Source organism: Lacerta agilis, chromosome 5, assembly GCF_009819535.1.
Source record: "Lacerta agilis isolate rLacAgi1 chromosome 5, rLacAgi1.pri, whole genome shotgun sequence".
NCBI lineage: Eukaryota > Metazoa > Chordata > Lepidosauria > Squamata > Lacertidae > Lacerta > Lacerta agilis.
The window spans coordinates 90,359,984-90,379,122 of record NC_046316.1 but is presented as its reverse complement, the minus strand read 5'-3'; the positions used below and the strand labels follow the sequence as shown (position 1 = coordinate 90,379,122).

General features: G+C 43.1%; 1 protein-coding gene across 1 annotated transcript in view; it reads left to right on the top strand.

The window, feature by feature from the left end:
* Positions 1-19,139, top strand: part of LOC117047552 (cytochrome P450 2J2-like) — a 37,830-nt gene that overhangs the window by 2,722 nt on the left and 15,969 nt on the right. The window contains exons 3-8 of the mRNA XM_033150828.1: positions 197-373; positions 2,183-2,324; positions 2,713-2,900; positions 4,596-4,737; positions 5,893-6,049; positions 14,168-14,270. Coding sequence (XP_033006719.1) covers positions 197-373; positions 2,183-2,324; positions 2,713-2,900; positions 4,596-4,737; positions 5,893-6,049; positions 14,168-14,270 — 909 coding nt within the window. The remainder of the gene's footprint in view (positions 1-196; positions 374-2,182; positions 2,325-2,712; positions 2,901-4,595; positions 4,738-5,892; positions 6,050-14,167; positions 14,271-19,139) is intronic.

Here is a 19,139-nt window from a genome sequence, read left to right as displayed (position 1 = left end):
CTGTATTGTTCCGGAAAGTTCAGGCCAGGGAGGTTCACCTTATAAATGTGAACAATACTGAATTTCTCCTCCATCTCACCTTCCAGACACTCAGGGTGAAATTTCTAGCCCTCAAGAACAAGCCGAGGCACGAGGTTGGAGCTGACTCATGGGTTGTGTGTTGCTGATAGGGTGTGTGCCTTTTCTTTCCTCGTAGCTCTATGAAATTCTCCCGTTTGTCATGAAATTTCTCCCGGGGCCTCACAAGACCGCATTGTCCTCCATGGAGATGGTCTTTGCATTTGCGAAGAACGAGATAGAGAAGCACAAGGAAGACCAGACCGTGCATGAGCCACAAGACTTCATTGATTTCTATCTATCTCAGATGGAGAGGGTAAGGAAGTGCTTTGTGGGCAAATGCTTCTTTTTCAGTGGATTGTTGCATTCTCTGTTACGACCGAACAATAACATCTGCAGGACGGCTGGGAATTCCCCCTCCCCCCCCTTATTAGTCAGCCGCCGTGATGTGAAATGGTTGGGGAAAGTAGATCTTTTCATATCCTTGACAGTATAGGAACATAATTAGAGCTGCTGGATCAGACCAATGGCCCGTCTAGTCCAACATCCTCTTCTCACAGCGGCCAACCGGATGCCTGTGGGGAACTAGCAAGCAGGATCCAAGCACAAGAGAAACTCTCCCCTCCTGCGGTTTCCAGCAAATGGGATTCAGAAGCATTGCTGCCTTCAACCGTGGAGGCAAAGCATGGACATCCTGGCTGGTAGCTGTTCATAGCGCTCTCCTCCCTGAATTTGTCTAACCCTCTTTTAAAGCCATCTAGGCTGGTGGGCAATTCCTGCCTCCCGTGAGTGGGAGTTCCATAGCTTACCTACAGGTATGTGCAGAGGTTGGAAGGCCACCTGCCATGCATGATCTAGTTGAGATTCCTGCACTGCAGGAGGTTGGACTACTCATCCTACTCACTGCAGGGGGTTCCTCTACTCATCCTTGGTCTTCCTTGTGGACTAGATCAGGTGTCCCGAAACTCGGCCCTTCAGCTGTTTTGGGACAACAATTCCCATCATCCCTGACCACTGGTCCTGTTAGCTAGGGATGGTGGGAGTTGTAGTCCCAAAACAGCTGGAGGGCCGAGTTTGGGGATGCCTGGACTGTCGTTTAGTCGTTTAGTCGTGTCTGACTCTTCGTGACCCCATGGACCAGAGCACGCCAGGCACTCCTGTCTTCCACTGCCTCCCGCAGTTTGGCCAAACTCATGCCAGTCGCTTCGATAACACTGTCCAACCATCTCGTCCTCTGTCGTCCCCTTCTCCTTGTGCCCTCAGTCTTTCCCAACAGCAGGGTCTTTTCCAGGGAGTCTTCTCTTCTCACGAGGTGGCCAAAGTTTTGGAGCCTCAGCTTCAGGATCTGCCTGGATTAGATTCTCACAATAAGAATGGGGTTTTCCTTCCAGACTGTCATTGTTGTTGTTTTTTGGATGGGATTCAATCGCATACAAGCAAATTTAGGGTGCACGATTATAGAAGATTGTTGGAGGTTTTGAACAATGATCTATACTTCCCCCCCAAAGATACGGAAAGTGACAGGGAATTGCACTTGGAAGTGCGGGGTAACAATCGCTTGGATGCAACAGCATCTAACCTCCTCACAAACAAATCAGGATGAATACTCAAGGAGCAATTCATCTGAAAACACCCTCACATTCAGGTCTAGTATCAAGAAGAGAAATAATATGGTGTTCCGATAGTGGCAGGATTACTCAGGTGGCAATTCCTCTACTCATCCTTGGTCTTCCTTGTGGCAGTCACTGTTTGACCTCTGCTCACTAGGCAGCTGGAACTTCCTCAGTTCCTGATGGAGGTAAGTCTTAGTTGATTAACTGTATGCACTATGTTGATTAATCAATAAAATGTACGTACATAATGTAAAAAACAATAGTTTTGAAGCAAAAAGTATACTTTTCTGATTTAGCACATCTGTGTCACAGCAGGTATAATCTCAGGAAAGGCACCCCCTCATTTAAAGAGGCACTTCACTGCCTGCAATTTTTATTAATACTTGTATATTGTATGGAATGCCCATTTCCCAGGGCTTACACCGGTGTAAGATCCGCTGGTCTTAGCTTAGCCGGCTGGGGCCTGTGAGTCACTGTGAACTGAACCTAACCTCCGCTATGGCTTACAACAGAGCAAGGATGACCCCTACTCTACCTACAATGAAGACAACCTGGCTCAGTGTATTTTTGACCTCTTTATTGCTGGAACAGAGACAACTGCTACTTCTCTGCAATGGGCGCTGCTTCTCATGGCGACACATCCAGATATCCAAGGTGAGAGGGAACTGTGCAATGGCAGCAAGAGGCCATTTTGACCTCTTGATCTTGGACCTGAATTCCTCTCAGATTGGCCCCCATCCAGCCCATTATTACTTCCGAGCAAACACATTCAAAGCCTCTCTTGATTCAGATGGAATGGAATGACAGAGCTGTGTGTCACCAGCATACTGATGGCACCATGCTCCAGATCCCTGGAAGATCCTTGCAGATCTTGCTGCAAGAGGCTACCCCTCTGAAAATCATTATTCAGGTCCGTCCGTCCCCCAGCAGGTCCAGGTGGAATACTTTCCTGTGGAACAAATACCCCTTAATCATTGCTCAACTTGTTTAACTTGAGATGCTTCATCCGAAACAAAACTTAATTCTCCACCATTTTCCTCAGAGAAAGTCTACCAGGAGATGGAAGAAGTTTTCGGTTCGTCTCACTCAATCCGCTATCAAGATCGGAAGAAGCTGCCCTACACCAATGCTGTGATTCACGAGATCCAGCGTGCAAGATATATCTTATTATTTGGGGTTCCAAGGCAAACCGTGAAGGACGTGAACTTGCATGGTTTTCACATTCCAAAGGTATAGACGATTGTAAGAGTTGCATTTCTATAACCCAGGGGGGAGGTGGAACATTTCAGACGCAGATTCCCATGTAGTGCAAACTCTGAAGAAAGAAACTAGAGCTCTTTCCATTTCCAAAAAAAAGCAGGGGAGTTCATGCAGGGGTATCTTGCGCTGTGTCCTCCAGATGTGGTGGACCACAACTCACATTATCCGTGACCCCTGCCATTGATCTATGTTGGCAGGGGCTGTTGGGAGTCGTAATCCTCAGCAGGAGCGGTTGGTGAGGAGAGGTGCAGTTGCACACCTAGCCTCCCAGCAGCAGAGTTGCTTCTGTTTCCTGGGAGGAAGAGGGATGAGATGACAAGGGAGATAGCATCTGTGCAGGCACATTGGTGGGAATGCCAGACTGGCTCCATTGATGCGCCCACTCAGCACCCACCTCCGCTCCTCCTCTCGGTAAGCGATAGCAACCCCACTGCCAGGAGGTCAGGTGTACAGCACCTCTCCTCCTCATGTTGCCCACTCCTGGTTCAATGTATCACCCCAGCTTGTGGCTTGCACCATCTATATTGCATGCCTTCAGGTGTTTGCATGTATTGAATTGGCAACAAATAGCACCTTCAGGTGTGCGCACGGGGGACTTTGGTGGGACTGTGAGAGGAAGGGTTAAGTTCCCTTTCCCAGCCTTCAGTGCTGCCCAGGTTGTGACTACAATTCAATTCATTTTAAATGCATGTTAATTGCACCCACCCAGTTAGGTCTACTTTGGTGCTCAGTCTACCCTGGCCAAGATAAAGGCCCTGTCTGAACATTACCTTTAAAGCAGCATTTAAGTTTAAACTGTCATGGCTCCCCTGAATGAATTAGGGAGACTGAGAGAATTCCAGCTGCTGAGAGTTAGGAAGCCCCTATTCCCACCATGGAGCTACAATTCTCGGAGTTCCTTGGGATGAAGGATTGATTGCTAAATCTCTCTATGTATCGCAGCTCTGAGGGGACCAGGAATTTCCTACCAACTTTCAGCACCCTTAACAAACTACAGCTCCCAGGATCCTTTGCAGGGAGCCATGGTTGCTGGTATCATACTGATATCGTGCAGATGGGACCTAACTGCCCCAGAAATGCACAGGGTCGCTTCTGCGGAGCTTCTTCACAATTTGCCTACTTCCATCAGCACTCAAGACTTTTAAATTCATGAAGGTGCAAATCTGAAAATTCATCATTTATTAAAGAAAGAAAATGCGATTCTTCAGTTCCAGGAGAATGAAGCTTGTATGTAAAGATTAGTAGATGTGATAATAATAATAATAATAATAATAATAATAATAATAATAATAATAATAATAATAATTTATAACCTGCCCATCTGGCTGGGTTTCCCCAGCCACTTTGGGTGGCTCCCAACAGATTAAAAACAGAACAAAACTTTGAACATTAAAAACTTCCCTAAACAGGGTTGTCTTCTAAATGTCAGATAGTTGTTTATTTCCTTGACATCTGATGGGAGGGCGTTCCACAGGGCGGGTGCCACCACCGAGAATGCCCTCTGCCTGGTTCCCTGTAACCTCACTTCTTGCAGTGAGGGAACCACCAGAAGGCCCTCGGAGGTGGACCTCAGTGAGCGATGGGGATGGAAAACGGAGGAACTGAAGGACAAAAGTGCAATGTTCTGTTTAGATGCATCCTGAGACAAGTCTTCCTTCCCTGCAGGGGGCTGTGATTGCACCAGATCTTCGCTCTGTTCTTCTTGATCCTAAGGAATGGGCAACACCTAAAAAGTTCAACCCAAATCATTTTTTGGACGAGGACGGGCAGTTTGTGGACAGAGAAGCATTTCTGCCATTTGGTGCAGGTATGTGCAAGAAGCCCCAGCTGCCGCATTCAGACAACACTTTATTCCATTTTCCTGACGTTTTCTTACCAGGTGATTTTCACATTCTGTGTGATCTACCACACAGCATACCGGTAAATGCCACTTCTGGAGATGTAGCAGAATCTAGTGGAAGTTTAGTGCTCGTTTCAATTTGTTTCCAGAAAACAACCTGTTCTCAGCTCTGTTAGCATGGTAATCCTGAGAGTTTTAGGTTACTAATATTGTAAGAATGCATAAATATATAATATGAAAATCAATAAAAACAATTGCAAAAAGGAAAGAAAAGAAAAGAAAATAGAGCCACAAAATTTGGGGTGCCAATTCCAACATACAGTTCTCTCCCACAATTTTCATTGGTGCATCATGGCAGAACAGAAGCGCACATGCGCACTAAGGGCTAGCATTGGATACAACCCAATAAAAATAGTTATAATAAGTATTATTATTAATAATAACTAGTATCATTCGTAAAAACAATGGTAAGTGTTAAATACTACAATTAGTACTACTAGCTAGTGACAGAGATTTTAGCATACAGCTTTAACATGTAATTTTAGTACATATAATTCTTTTTAAATTACTGGTTTGATTCTTTATATTGCCTTCATTATGAACCTTGTTTTCCCTGTTTGCTTTTACTGGTATTTTTTAATGAACACTTTAGATTGTCTTCTGTAAGCCGCTTAGAGGTCTTTAGTTTGAGGAAGCAACTAAAGCAACTTTTACTAGGCTCAGGAATTTGGGGAGATCTGGCCTCCCGCAAACCCGTAACAATGCTTGAAAGGGATAATTTAAATAAACAAATTACTGAAATAAAATAAGTAACCAGTCCTGATCTCATGCTGAGCCAGATCTCTTGGCGGCCCCTGGAATAAAGCCCACTCTCTCAGTGACATCCCCCCACCCCAAAGTTAAAAGGGAGGCATGCGGGGTGGGGTGGGGGGTCAGGAGTCGTAGAAAGAGGTGTTGCTGCAGGATGCATTCATAGGTGGAATGAGGCCTTGTCCCAGAGACCCAGATTCTTTTCTCAGAGTCAAAGCAAATTGGTGACCCGGGTAAATACTCTGGAGTATAGGTGGAATAGCAAATAATTCAGTTCCTGCTTTCCTCTTTTTTATTTTTTTTCCCCTGCAGGTGCTCGGGTGTGTCCAGGGGAGCAACTGGCAAAGATTGAGCTCTTCATCTTTTTCACCAGCCTGCTGAGAGCATTCAGGTTCCAGCTGCCAAAAGGAGTGAGAGGAGTCCATAGGAACCCTATAATAGGGCTGACGGTCCGCCCTCGCCCCTTCAAACTCTGCGCTGTTCCCCGCTGCAGCCACATAAACAATTAGGGGGGCTGATCAACTACTGCAATCTCCTCCTTAGATCATTTCCCACCCTCCTCACATTCTTTCTTGGCTTGCTCAATTGAACTTCTCCAATCTGTGATGCCACTGGTTGATTAATGAGTTACCACCAGCCTAGCAAATATTCATTGTTCCTCGTTCATTGCTTGTGCACAAGTATCCAGGACTGATTTCTTGCAGTTCTCCTGTGTGTTTCAGAGACGGCAAGGGGTTAGCTGAATAAACTATTTGGTCAGATCTATGTTCTGAGCTGGGAGTGTATTATTTGATAAAGGACGAACTGTTGCATGCCACCCCCAATCTCTGTGAGCGCCACGAGATTCCAAGGGTTGCAGGCACACTTATCAGAGTCTGTGCTCCCTTTCGGGACAACGAGGCACAATAGAAACTGTGGTGTCTTTATGATAGATGGCTTATTTTCACGTATGTACAACCTGAGCCAACGGTGGATAGGTTCCCAGCATTACACACTCCAAGAGGACATCTTGCTTCTCTAATAGGTGGTGCAACAGCCAATCTGTTGCTTCCCTATTGGCTGGCAGGTTGGATCCAAAGTTGGTAGCACCCATTGGTAGCTTTGGCCCTCACCCTCTGGCTTGCCAAACTGTTTGCAACAGGCAACTATTGTCATTCAGTTTATATCTCTGCCCACTGCCCACTGGGGACTTCCCCTTCCCTTGCTTGTAGCCGCAAACAGACTCAGAGGGGTTTTCTTCTTGCAAACATCAGGCCAACACCATTCCTGAAACTTAACTCTGCTAACCACCCCCTGAGTAACCTTGGAATCTCTCACCACCCAGAGACTCCAATGACCTTCTTCCAAAGGGAACTAAACTTGGGTAAGTGCTGTGCCCTTGGATCTGGTAGTATTGCGATAATCACCCCATTTCTCAAAGGACCAGATCCATTTTCTGATTCACTTCATGTTCTTCTCTGGAAGATCTCCAGAACTCATCTCTATTGGGGCCACCTAGCAGCCTGATGTGCAATTAGAGCTACACCACCTGTTCTAATCATTTATGTCCCTATATAACTGTAGGAGGAGCAAACTCATAGCCACTGTGGTTTTAAACTCGTTCATTTCCTGTTTATGGAAAAGCTGTTGATGTTACGGATAACCTGACCTGCTCCTATGGATCAGATAAATAACCGATCAAGCTGGCCGTAATGAGGTCACCACAGCTGTCCTGTACTAGCCTACACATAAAATCTTCTTCACAGTTTTCTATTTCCTTCTGGAAATAGTACTTTTGAAAATAGCAGGAGTAGCAAGAAGGAGCAAATAATTTACTCGATGGATATTGAAAAAGGCAAGCTGCCACCTGATGTATACAAAGTACAAAACTGGGTTTACTAACCACAAAAATGGGTTCAGTTACAGGTGGGTAGCCGTGTTGGTCTGCCATAGTCGAAACAAAATAGAAAATTCTTTCCAGTAGCACCTTAGAGACCAGCTGAGTTTGTTCTTGGTATGAGCTTTCGTGTGCATGCACACTATCTAAAGAAGTGTGCATGCACATGAAAGCTCATACCAAGAACAAACTCAGTTGGTCTCTAAGGTGCTACTGGAAAGAATTTTCTATTTTGTTTCACAAAAATGGGTTGTTCCACTGCCCTCAGAAGCTTGGGGTGGTGGCAGCCCAGGAAAGACATTATTTGTAGTGGCCTCTAAGTTGTAGAACTCCCTCCCACCTCCTTACCCTGGCTTTTGACATGTGAGATGCATATATATAGATCAAGGGAAGTAATAGTACCACTCTATTCCGCTCTGGTCAGACCTCACCTGGAATACTGTGCCCAGTTCTGGGCACTACAGTTCAAGAAGGATACTGACAAGCTGGAACATGTCCAGAGGAGGGCAACCAAAATGGTCAAAGGCCTGGAAACAATGCCTTATGAGGAATGGCTTAGGGAGCTGGGTATGTTTAGCCTGGAGAAGAGAAGCTTAAGGGGTGATATGATAGCCATGTTCAAATATATAAAAGGATGTCATCTAGAGGAGGGAGAAAGGTTGTTTTCTGCTGCTCCGGAGAAGTGGACACGGAGCAATGGATTCAAACTACAAGAAAGAAGATTCCACCTAAACATTAGGAAGAACTTCCTGACAGTGAGAGCTGTTGGACAGTGGAATTTGCTGCCAAGGAGTGTGGTGGAGTCTCCTTCTTTGGAGGTCTTTAAGCGGAGGCTTGACAGCCATCTGTCAGGAATGCTTTGATGGTGTTTCCTACTTGGCAGGGGGTTGGACTGGATGGCCCTTGTGGTCTCTTCCAACTCTAGGATTCTATGATTCTATTTTTAGAACCCACTTTATTTTTATAACGTAAAGTTGTTTTTCTGGGGAAACCCAGCCAGATGGGTGAGGTATAAATAATAATAATAATAAACATTGTGTAATATTGCATTTTAACATTAATATTGAGTTTTAATTGTTGTAACCCAACCTTGGAATTCAGGGTGAAGGGCAGGTAAAAGATTGTAATAAATAACAGCGACAACTTGAATGCTGCAATTCAGAACTTTCCTCCGCACAGAACTCTCATCTAGTTGTATGCTATAGCACTTGGACTCACATGCATCAACCTCTGCTGCCCCCCCTTTACTGAAGAACATAATTACAGTGGTACCTTGGTTCTCGAACTTAATCTGTTCCGAGAGTCTGTTCCACTCCCAAAACCAAGGCGCGGCTTCCGATTGGCTGCAGGAGATTCTTGCAGTCAAGCGGAAGTTGTGTTGGACGTTTGGCTTCCAAAAAATGTTCACAAACCAGAACACTTACTTCCGTGTTTGCGGCGTTCAGGAGCCAAAACATACGAGTACCAAGGCGTTTGAGAACCAAGGTACGACTGTAAAATTGTCTCACAGGGGATTTGTTCAGGTGGAATAAATTATCTCCAGTTTAATTGGTGGATCTATGAGAGAATGGGTTGCTATCAACTTCTGCCTGCTGACAAGTTTCAACAGAGTGTGTGTCTCCTTTTGTTTCTTCAGGGTGAAACATTACATTGTATTTTGTTTTTCAATCACATAATGACAAGTATGATGGAGGTCTGTCAGTGATTGCTTACCACCCACATGGATGGAGGCTGGGCTTCTGCCTCAGTGGAGTCCATGTCAAGGCCAGCAAAGAGGGGCAGTGCTGCATCTCTTACACACACACACACACACACACACACACACACACACACACCCCACCCCACCCCATGCCCCATTATTAACATGAGTAGCAATGGGGAAAACTGTCCATCTTGGACAGGACCAGTGCTAGGGTTTTTTGTGCCCTAGGCAGATCACCTTCTGCCCCCTCCCGGCCAATCATATTTCAAACACAGATGACTCTCAAGAAGCCCATGCTCAGTTTGCTCTGCTGGGAAGGGCAGGGGGGTGAAGGGGGTGTGTGCCCTGCAGGGGAGGGGAGGCTGCGTGGCAGGCAGAAAGGCAACTGGTTGAGCTGGCCAGCGCCCCCTCCATTTTGGCGCCCTAGGCAATTGCCTTAATGGACGCGGCGGCCCTGATCTTGCATTATGGTTAGGGTGGTGCTGTTAGTTACTATATGCTCTTTAACCACCTGCAAACTGTTTTAAAGGGAATTCTACAGGCTAGGTTGCTTCTGCCATCTAGGGTTGAAACTCGGTTACTTAACTGAGCCCCAGTGCTAAACACAATTCCTAACAGGGTGAAGGTTTAATACCATGTAAACTCACTTGGAGACCAGCCGCATTAAGGATGCGCTTCTAATTTGTAATTGCCATCCTCACCACCCTCATACGTGCTTATGTGCCACCACTGCATAAGGTTATGTGGGCACATAAGCACTGCATGTTCTTACACATGTCTACTTATAATCATAGTATTGTAGCATTGGACGGGCCCCAATAAGTAGGTTCACTTCCTGATAAGTCTAGATACAGGTAGGTAGCTATGTTGGTCAGTCGTAGTCGTAAAAAAGTACAAAAAAATCCTTCCAGTAGCACCTTAAAGGGTAAAGGGAGGGACCCCTGACCATTAGGTCCAGTCGTGGACGACTCTGGGGTTGCAGCGCTCATCTCGCTTTACTGGCCAAGGGAGCCGGCGTACAGCTTCCGGGTCATGTGGCCAGCATGACAAAGCCGCTTCTGGCAAACCAGAGCAGTGCATGGAAACGCCGTGTACCTTCCCCCTGGTTGTTGTTGTTCAGTCGTTCAGTCGTGTCCGACTCTTCGTGACCCCATGGACCAGAGCACGCCAGGCACGCCTATCCTTCACTGCCTCTCGCAGTTTGGCCAAACTCATGTTAGTAGCTTCGAGAACACTGTCCAACCATCTCATCCTCTGTCGTCCCCTTCTCCTTGTGCCCTCCATCTTTCCCAACATCAGGGTCTTTTCTAGGGAGTCTTCTCTTCTCATGAGGTGGCCAAAGTACTGGAGCCTCAACTTCAGGAACTGTCCTTCTAGTGAGCACTCAGGTCTGATTTCTTTGAGAATGGATAGGTTTGATCTTCTTGCAGTCCATGGGGCCCTCAAGAGTCTCCTCCAGCACCAAAATTCAAAAGCATCAATTCTTCGGCGATCAGCCTTCTTTATGGTCCAGCTCTCACTTCCGTACATTACTACTGGGAAAACCATAGCTTTAACTATACGGACCTTTGTCGGCAAGGTGATGTCTTTGCTTTTAAGATGCTGTCTAGGTTTGTCATTGCTTTTTTCCCCCTTCCCGCTGGAGCGGTATCTATTTATCTACTTGCACTTTTTGGGGTGCTTTTGAACTGCTAGGTTGGCAGGAGCAGGGTCCGAGCAACGGGAGCTCACCCTGTCGCGAGGATTCGAACCACTGACCTTCTGATCGTCTTCTTGGTAGTGGCGCCCACCCGGTGGAATGCCCTGCCTTCAGATGTCAAGGAGATGAGTAACTATTATAACCTTTAGAAGTCCCTAAGATGGTTGGATGGCTCTGGCAACTCCTGCAGCCAAGCTGGTGCCAAATGTATGGTTCTGCTTTCCTTTGGACCACATCAGTGAGGCTGTCATCTGGGCAGCCCAGGACCCCCATACACAATGCCCAGGCTTGCGCCCCGGGGAGGTCACTTCTGTGCTGCTGCCTCAGAGTTTGCCTATAGTGAAATTTGATTTCAAATTTCTCTCAATTATTTGAGTGACACATATCAGGATTAACCATGTTGACTGATGTATAGCAATCCATGCCTGGAGGATCACATTTCTGGGCTACTTGAATAAAGTGTCAGAAGGCATCTCTAAAGATAAAATGGTGTTAGCAGGAAAACCAGCAGGTGGCAGGTGGCAGCTTCTTTGAAGAAAGCAAAACAGCATTAGGCAGAGAACATTCTGCTTACATTCAATAAATATTCTGAGGGAAAGAAAGAGAAGGCCGGAGGAATGTTGTGGAAAATGGGATCTTTGATTACTCTGATTCTGCGCTTTCAGAAATGGCGCTTTTAACATTAATTTTACCCTCCTGGGCCTCCCCAGCTTCCTATCATTGGAGGCATATGGCGGTTGGGGTGTGTGTGTGTGTCACGCTTCCAGAATATGCTTTCATGAAGGTACATCTTTTTTAAACTGTTTATCGTCTCAATAAACTGTCGTCAAAACCAATTTCTTTTACTTATTTCTAAAAAAAATATATTTATATATCATTCGTCAGTTTAAAACAAAATGAAAAACCAGAGCAGTTTACAAAGATTATATATAAAATCATTCAATAAAAAAGTTTTTAAAATGTTTAAAATAGAAATCAGGGAACTATTGTGGAAAGATGTGTTGTTAATTCTCTGCATAAGCCTTTTCAGCAGGTGTTTAAACAGTGTTGCACAGTTGATGTTCTTTACATGGCCATCTCTCCAGTCATCAATCAATCAATCAACCAATCAATCAATCAATCAATCAATTATTAATATTAATTTATAAATATTATCAATTAATTAATAAATTGTATTAATTAATTAATCAATAGTAATTAATTAATTAATAATCTTGATTCTGCTGGGTCTACTCTGGGTAAGCGTTCGTGGAACACAGCTTGAGGGTTCTGCATTTGAGCTGAGTGCACTGTGGAAACATTTTAGAGTGTCCTTTCCCAACCTGGAGCCCTTGGTGCCCCCTGAACTAAGGAGGCTGTACAAAAGCCAACTCAGGATGCCTGAAGAGCAAAAGGCTTACAAAGAATTTCTGTAAAAATACGTAGAATCCCATTTCTAAATGAACTAAAATGAGCCCTCAGAGACACACAAATGCATTCGTATTTCGTAAACCTGCTAGTTCCAGAAGTCAAGTCCCTTGTGATTTCTTGAGGAAACTGTACTTTCCACGTACAAATCGTAACGGAATCCTAAACTGGAAAATGAAAATGAGGCTACAATCCTAAGGGTGTTAAGCTAAATTCCACAAGATCAAGAGGAGAACATATGTTTACAGTGTTAAAATACAGCTTTTAAATCCCTTAACCCTGCCTCCAAATTGCTTTGGGCTGGGTGGCTCCCAGGGTGGCATACTGGCACAGGGTGATTCTGCCCAATTCTGGGACAACAGATCAGGGCCACAGGGTGGATTGGTTGCGTCTGTACACAGCCCTAAAAATTACTCCACCCAAGATACCATACCATACAATATGTACCAACTAAACAAATGGTAGGTGGAAGGCACCAGGTTGGCAAAAGCTTATCTAAAATCAGTAGGTGACAGGGGAAGTTGTTTGACAGCTGGAGCAATCTGGTTAAACAGGATTGTCTGGACCACCAAATAGGCCACCAGAATGCAATTGCCCATTTGCTGAACAAGCAGGTAGGACCATCAAGACTTTTGCTGGAGTGGCACCTAAATGTTTATAGTTGCAAGAGATGGAAGGCAAGCTGCTTCTCTTGGAATAGCTGTAAGGGATGTGGCAGTCAGATCTGTCCTAACCTGTAATATCATATAACAAGGTAAGAAATTACCTGTTATAGGACATTACAGGTTAGGACAGAGTGCTCCTTGGCAGATCTGACTGCCACATCCCTTGCAGAAATTACAACAACAACAATCACCACCACCATCCTCCCCTTAATGAGAATTCATAGAATCTTAGAGTTGGAAGGCTCATGTAGCCCAACCCCTAGCAATGCAGGAATCTCAACTAAAGCAACCGTAGAAACTACAGCAAAAATTGAGAGGATACCTCAAGTATGAATTTAGTTAATGGTACTTAGAACTTTAGTTTTTAAAGCAGTATTACTTCACAAATAATTCTTAAGTAAAAATTGTTGAAAGGTGCCCCCCTCTCCCCTACTAATGCTGCACTCAACAGAAAATGTGTTGTCTCCAATGTTTGTTCTACTCAGAGTAGACCCATTAAAATTCGTGGAAATGGCTGATTTAGGTCTGTTAATTTCAATGGGTCTTCTCTGAGCACAACTTAGTTGGCTACAACCTCACGTCTCTAGCAAGTGAGCCCTAGTAAAATGTAAAATGGCTAAAATGTTTTACAATGTTTTTAATGGTTCTAATTTTGGTTCCTCTGCTTTGTTTTTGTCAGGTTGGTGTTGGTTAAATTTTTAGTTGGGGCTGGTGGTTGGTTTAATTTGGGGATAACTGTAAACTGTTGATTGTTATTATTGTTGTTATTGTTGTTATTGGTTTCTATTGATTTATTGTTTTGTTGCTTGCATAGGATATTCTGGGTTTTTTTAAGTGATCATTTTGATTTCATCAGTGTATGATACGCAATTTTTTTCCAAATGCCTCTCACTCAAAATCATTATTGCAGTAGATTTTAAATGCACTTCGTCTCATTTAATTGAGTTCCGCATATAATAATGATTACAGTGTATGACTGTAGAGCATGCCTTGACAGTTGTACAATTACATAAGGTGCCAGAAAACCTGTTTGTCTTTTACAACAGTATATATAAGTAGGAAAAAGAGAGAGAGGTGCTGTTGTCTCTGAGGAAGGCAAAAAGCCTTTAGAGAGAGTTGAACCCAATCAGGCATCGTAGGAAGAAACAAGGTGAAAGAGAAGGCAAGAGAAGCATGGAGATACGGGCATTCTTGATTGCTCTGCTGGTGGTTCTTTTGATTGTGCACTACCTGAAATTGCTCTGGTCACGCAGGCATTACCCTCCAGGACCTCTCCAGCTTCTTCTTTTTGGAGGTGCATGGCGGATTGGGCTGAAGTTTCGTGAAGATACTTTCATAATGGTACTTATTTCTTACTATAACATTGTCTAATGTGAACAATTATTTCATTTATTTTCCCCAACCATTTTGATATTTAAGCTTAAACAGTAGCATCAGTTTCAGATATGTTAAAATGGTAAATGCAATGGCCACAAAAAACCCAAAAGTTTTTATTCGAACTAGAAACTGCTTCAAAGAACAACTCAAAAGACTAGAATATAACAAATTATTCTAAACAGTACTATTTTTCCAGGGGGTGGGGGTGGGAATTGTGCTGGAACTCACCATGAATGCCTCCGTTGTTCGCTTATAATGGCAAGGGTGCACACCTGAGCAGTGCCAGGACTGAGTTCTGGCAAGTTTTGACTGAAAAAAACCCACCCCTAATTCTAAATGCATCTCTGCCATCAATACCATTCTCTAGTAGGCTTGCTATATTTTAAAGAGCAAAACAGAGGAAGCACTTCTACTTTCTTGCATTGCTCTAAGTTTGGGGTGGTGCGCAATAATATAAATTCTGTACCACAGAAAATATTATGCATTCATTTCATTAAAACATATGTTTACATGTTGTTACTAAAGCAGGTTGTTAGTATGCATAACAATTACTTGATTTTATTAGCCCTATTCTTGGCTGTTTAAATCACTGATCATTCATTTTAATTGCCTTGGTTTAAACCCATCCTGAGAGATGCAGATATTTCAGTTAGATACTGCAGCAACCAATTCTGGTACGGAATGAACAGGTTCTTCTTCTTTCTTCTTTTTGGTGATCACTCGTAGCCAGTAAGATTGACTTCCATGAAACACGATCTTAACAGTGAGTCTGTAAGTGACTGTGGAGGCTAAGTCTGGATCCACATGTCCTTTCACAGTGGGAGCATAGGTTTCCGGGCAGGAGTTGATCACCGTGAGGGTTTGCCAAATGTGCCTTCCTCTTAGCTCATTTCTCATTTTCGTCCTGAGTTCGAGCGTCTTCAAAGCCCATGACACCTTTGGTAAAGGCTGTTCTCCATTTGGAGCGCTCACAGGCCAGTGTTTCCCAGTTGTCAGTGTTTATACTACTTTTTAAAGATTTGCCACGAGAGAGTCTTTAAACCTCTTTTGTTGATTGTTAGCATTACACTTTCAATTTTTAAATTGGAAATACAGTTGTTGCTTTGGAAGACGATAATCAGGCATCTACACAACATGACCAGTCCAGCGAAGTTGATGTTGAAGAATCATTGCTTTGACACTGGTGATCTTTACTTCATCCAGTACACTGGCATTAGTTTGCCTGTCTTTCCAAGTGATGTGTAAAAAATGTCAGAGACACCATTGATGGAATCTTTCAAGGAGTTGGAGAAGGCGTTTAGAAGTGGTCCATGTTTCACAAGCATACAGTAAGGTTGGTAGTGCAATAGCTTTGTAAACAAGCATTTTGGTTTCCCTGCGAATGCCCCAGTCCTCAAACACTCTGCACTTCAATCAGGAGAAAGCTGCACTCACAGAGCTCAGGCGATATTGGATTTTGGCATCAATGTCGGCTCTTGTGGAAAGGTAATGGCCCAGGTAGGAGAAGTGATCAACACTTTCCATTATCACACCATTCAGTTGGATTTGTGGCACTGCAGAGGGGTTGTTTTGTGCTTGTTGGTGCAGCACTTTGGTTTTTTTTATGTTGAACGATAGGCTAAGCTTTTCGTAAGCTTCTGCAAAGATATTTAGGATGGTTTGGAGGTCAGTACATTGTCATCAGCATACTAAAGCTCTATGATGGAAGTTATGGTAACCTTACTCTTTGCTTTCAGCCTACTCAGATTAAAGAGCTTTCCATCTGTTTGATGTATAATTTCTACTCCAGTGGGGTGCTTTCCTTTGACAAAGTATAGTATCATAGCAATGAAAATAATAAATAGAGTTGGGGCGATAACAGAACCATGCTTAATACCTGATTCCCACTGTGAATGGTTCACTTTGAGAGCCATTGTTATTTGTGATTGTTGCTGTCATATTATCATGGAGGAGCCGAAGGATGTTCATAAATTTATCTGGGCAGCCAGTTTTCAGAAGGACATTCCACAGGGCATTATGATTTACAATGTTAAAGGCCTTAGTCAGGTCAATGAACACCATATACAGGGGTTGGTTTTACTCTCTGCATTTTTCTTGAAGCTGTCGAGCGATGAAAATCATGTCCACTTTCCTCCTAGAAGGTCAAAAACCATTTTGGGATTCAGGAAGGGTAGCCTAGGATATTGTTAGAAGATGGTTTGTTAAGTTCCCTGCAATAATTTTGCTGGCCGCAGCTAATAAACAGATGCCTTGATAGTTTTCACAATGCGTTCTATCACCTTCTTTTAAAGAGACTGATAATTTTGGCATCCCTAAAGTCTGCTGTGATGTCTTCTCTCTCCCAGATTTTTTCGATGAGCTTGTGAAATTGTTGTGTAAGTTCAATTACATGCACTTTGAAGACTTTGGCAGGTATCACATCAGATCCTCTGGCTTTGTTCTTTTTAATTTGGTTAATAGCTGTACACAGCAATCCCAGATTGGGACATACTGCAAGCTCAACTCTAATTTGTTTTTACGGAATTTGTGAGTTTCTTGGCATCAGGCACCTAACTCTTTATGAAATCCTCAATGGCAATGTTAAATGTATCCTGGTGGCACTGCAATGATAACAGAATCTTCATAAAGTTTTCTTTTAGTGTGTAGCACGCTGTAAATTTTAAATTTTTGATCCATAATTGTTCCCAGGAATCCATTTGTATGGTATGCCAAAAACCTTCTCCCCATTTAATCATAACTTCTTTCACTTCTTCATCTTTTACTTCCCAATCAAGTAATAGTCTATACATTTTAGATAACACTTTGCTTCTGCTTTGTATTTTTTCCCCAGCCTCAAAATTTCTGTTGCAAACCCATTTTTCTTGTCTAATTTAAAGGTTTCATTTAATTGATAATATTGCAGGCAGTCTGTAACATAATGCATGATTTCTTCACATTTCTTCAGCTTCAGTTGATTTGCCTCCTCTTCCAACAATTATTTATAAGTTACCCAATTATTTTCCATTTTTTTTCTTTACTTAAATGGCTTTAAACGGTGATAGCCACCAGGGGGTTTTCTGTTCCAATAAAATTTTATTTATCCCATACTGTGTATAATGCTTTTTGTTATTATATGATTCAGAAAACCCCTGTGAGCTTTTACCTTTCCATAACATAAATAGGCATGCCACCCAAATCTATTGTCCCATCCTTCCCAATCCAATAATTCTGTATTTTGAAAAGTTAAGCATTCTTTTAACCAGCATAAGCAGGACGCCTCATAATAAATCTTCAAGTCTGGCAGCGCAAAACCCCCTCTTTCTTTAAGTAGCTTATGTTTTATTCTGAGCTGTTTACCCTGCCATATGTAATTTGATAAATCTCTCTTCCATTCTTTGAAGCATTCCACCCCATCTATCACTCGAATCGCCTAAAATAGAAACAACATTTTGGGAAGCACATTCATTTTAATTGTTGAAATTCTCCCCCAGAACAAGAGATTCAATCTATTCCAAATTAACAATTCTCTTTTGATGTCTTTCCATGTCCTAATGTAATTGTCATTAAATAGATTTTTGTTTTTTGCAATGATCCAAATTCATGGATATTTAACTTTTTTTGTAATTGATAAACCAGACATCACCTGCAATTGTATTTTGTCTTGCTCCTGCATATTCTTGACCAACAGTTTAGTTTTACATTCAATTTGAATCCTATTACCTGACCAAATTCATGAATTTTTTCCAGAATTTTTGGTAAACTTTGAAATGGATTTTCTGTAGTTATTACTAGATCATCTGCATAAGCTTTTAATTTAAAGGATTTCTTTCCCACCATTATTCCTTTTATCTCTGAATCTTCTCTAATTGCCATTGCCAATATTTCCAGAACCATAATAATAAATGGGGAGAGTGGGCAACCTTGCCTGGTTCCCTTCCTTATGTTGAAACTCTCAGATATTTCATTATTTATCATCAATTTTGCTTTTTGATTCTGATAAGTTGCCTCTATACTTCTGCCAAAAGTTTACCCTAAGCACATTATCTTTATGGTCTTTTTCATAAATTTCCATGCTACATTATTACTTTGGTTTTCTGGTAGTCTACGGCCAGCTGTTCTCTCCGGCAATACGCTGAGAATTCTCCTATCATTTTTTTTGCCTATTTTTGTTTGGGATAAGAGAACAGCGTCATCAGCATATAAAAGCACAGAGATTGGTTTTGCGGCCAGTTTGGGGGCATGGAACTCTGGAGATGTTAGACACTGGACCATGTCATTTATGTATAAGTTGAAGAGAGCCGGAGCTAAAATGCATCCTTGCTCGACTCCCTTTGTGGCAGAAACTTTTTTCACTTGCGACCTCCTTATCTCCTTCTCTCATGCCATTTTCTTAAAATCCCAATTGCATGCTGTTCTCTTTACATACATTCTTTATATGCCTTTCTTCTTTTTCGTTGAACAGCAAGGTTGTTTATTTTCAGTCCTAATTCCAGAGAGGTTTATCATTCATTAGCTCAGGGCTTGATTAGCTCAGGGCTTGAGGTGTTGCACAGCCGAGAAGACAATGTACCCAGTGCTGAGGTTCTCCCTTCCTCTGTCACTTTGCACAGTGCTGGAGCATTCGGGAAACCCCTTTTTGCTCCGCTTGGATCAGCTGCTTAAGTCAGCCAGTGCTTAAGACCCCCTCTTAAGCCTTTTAAGGGGTTTGCATCACTCTCGCTTGCCCCTTATTCCCTTTTCTGCGTTGGGATTTGCTCCACTGAGCGAACACGCCCTCCAGTGCTAAGCATGATAAACCGGAAGTCCATTGTGTAAGTTCAGTTCCACCCACTTTGAAGACTTTGGCAGGTATCA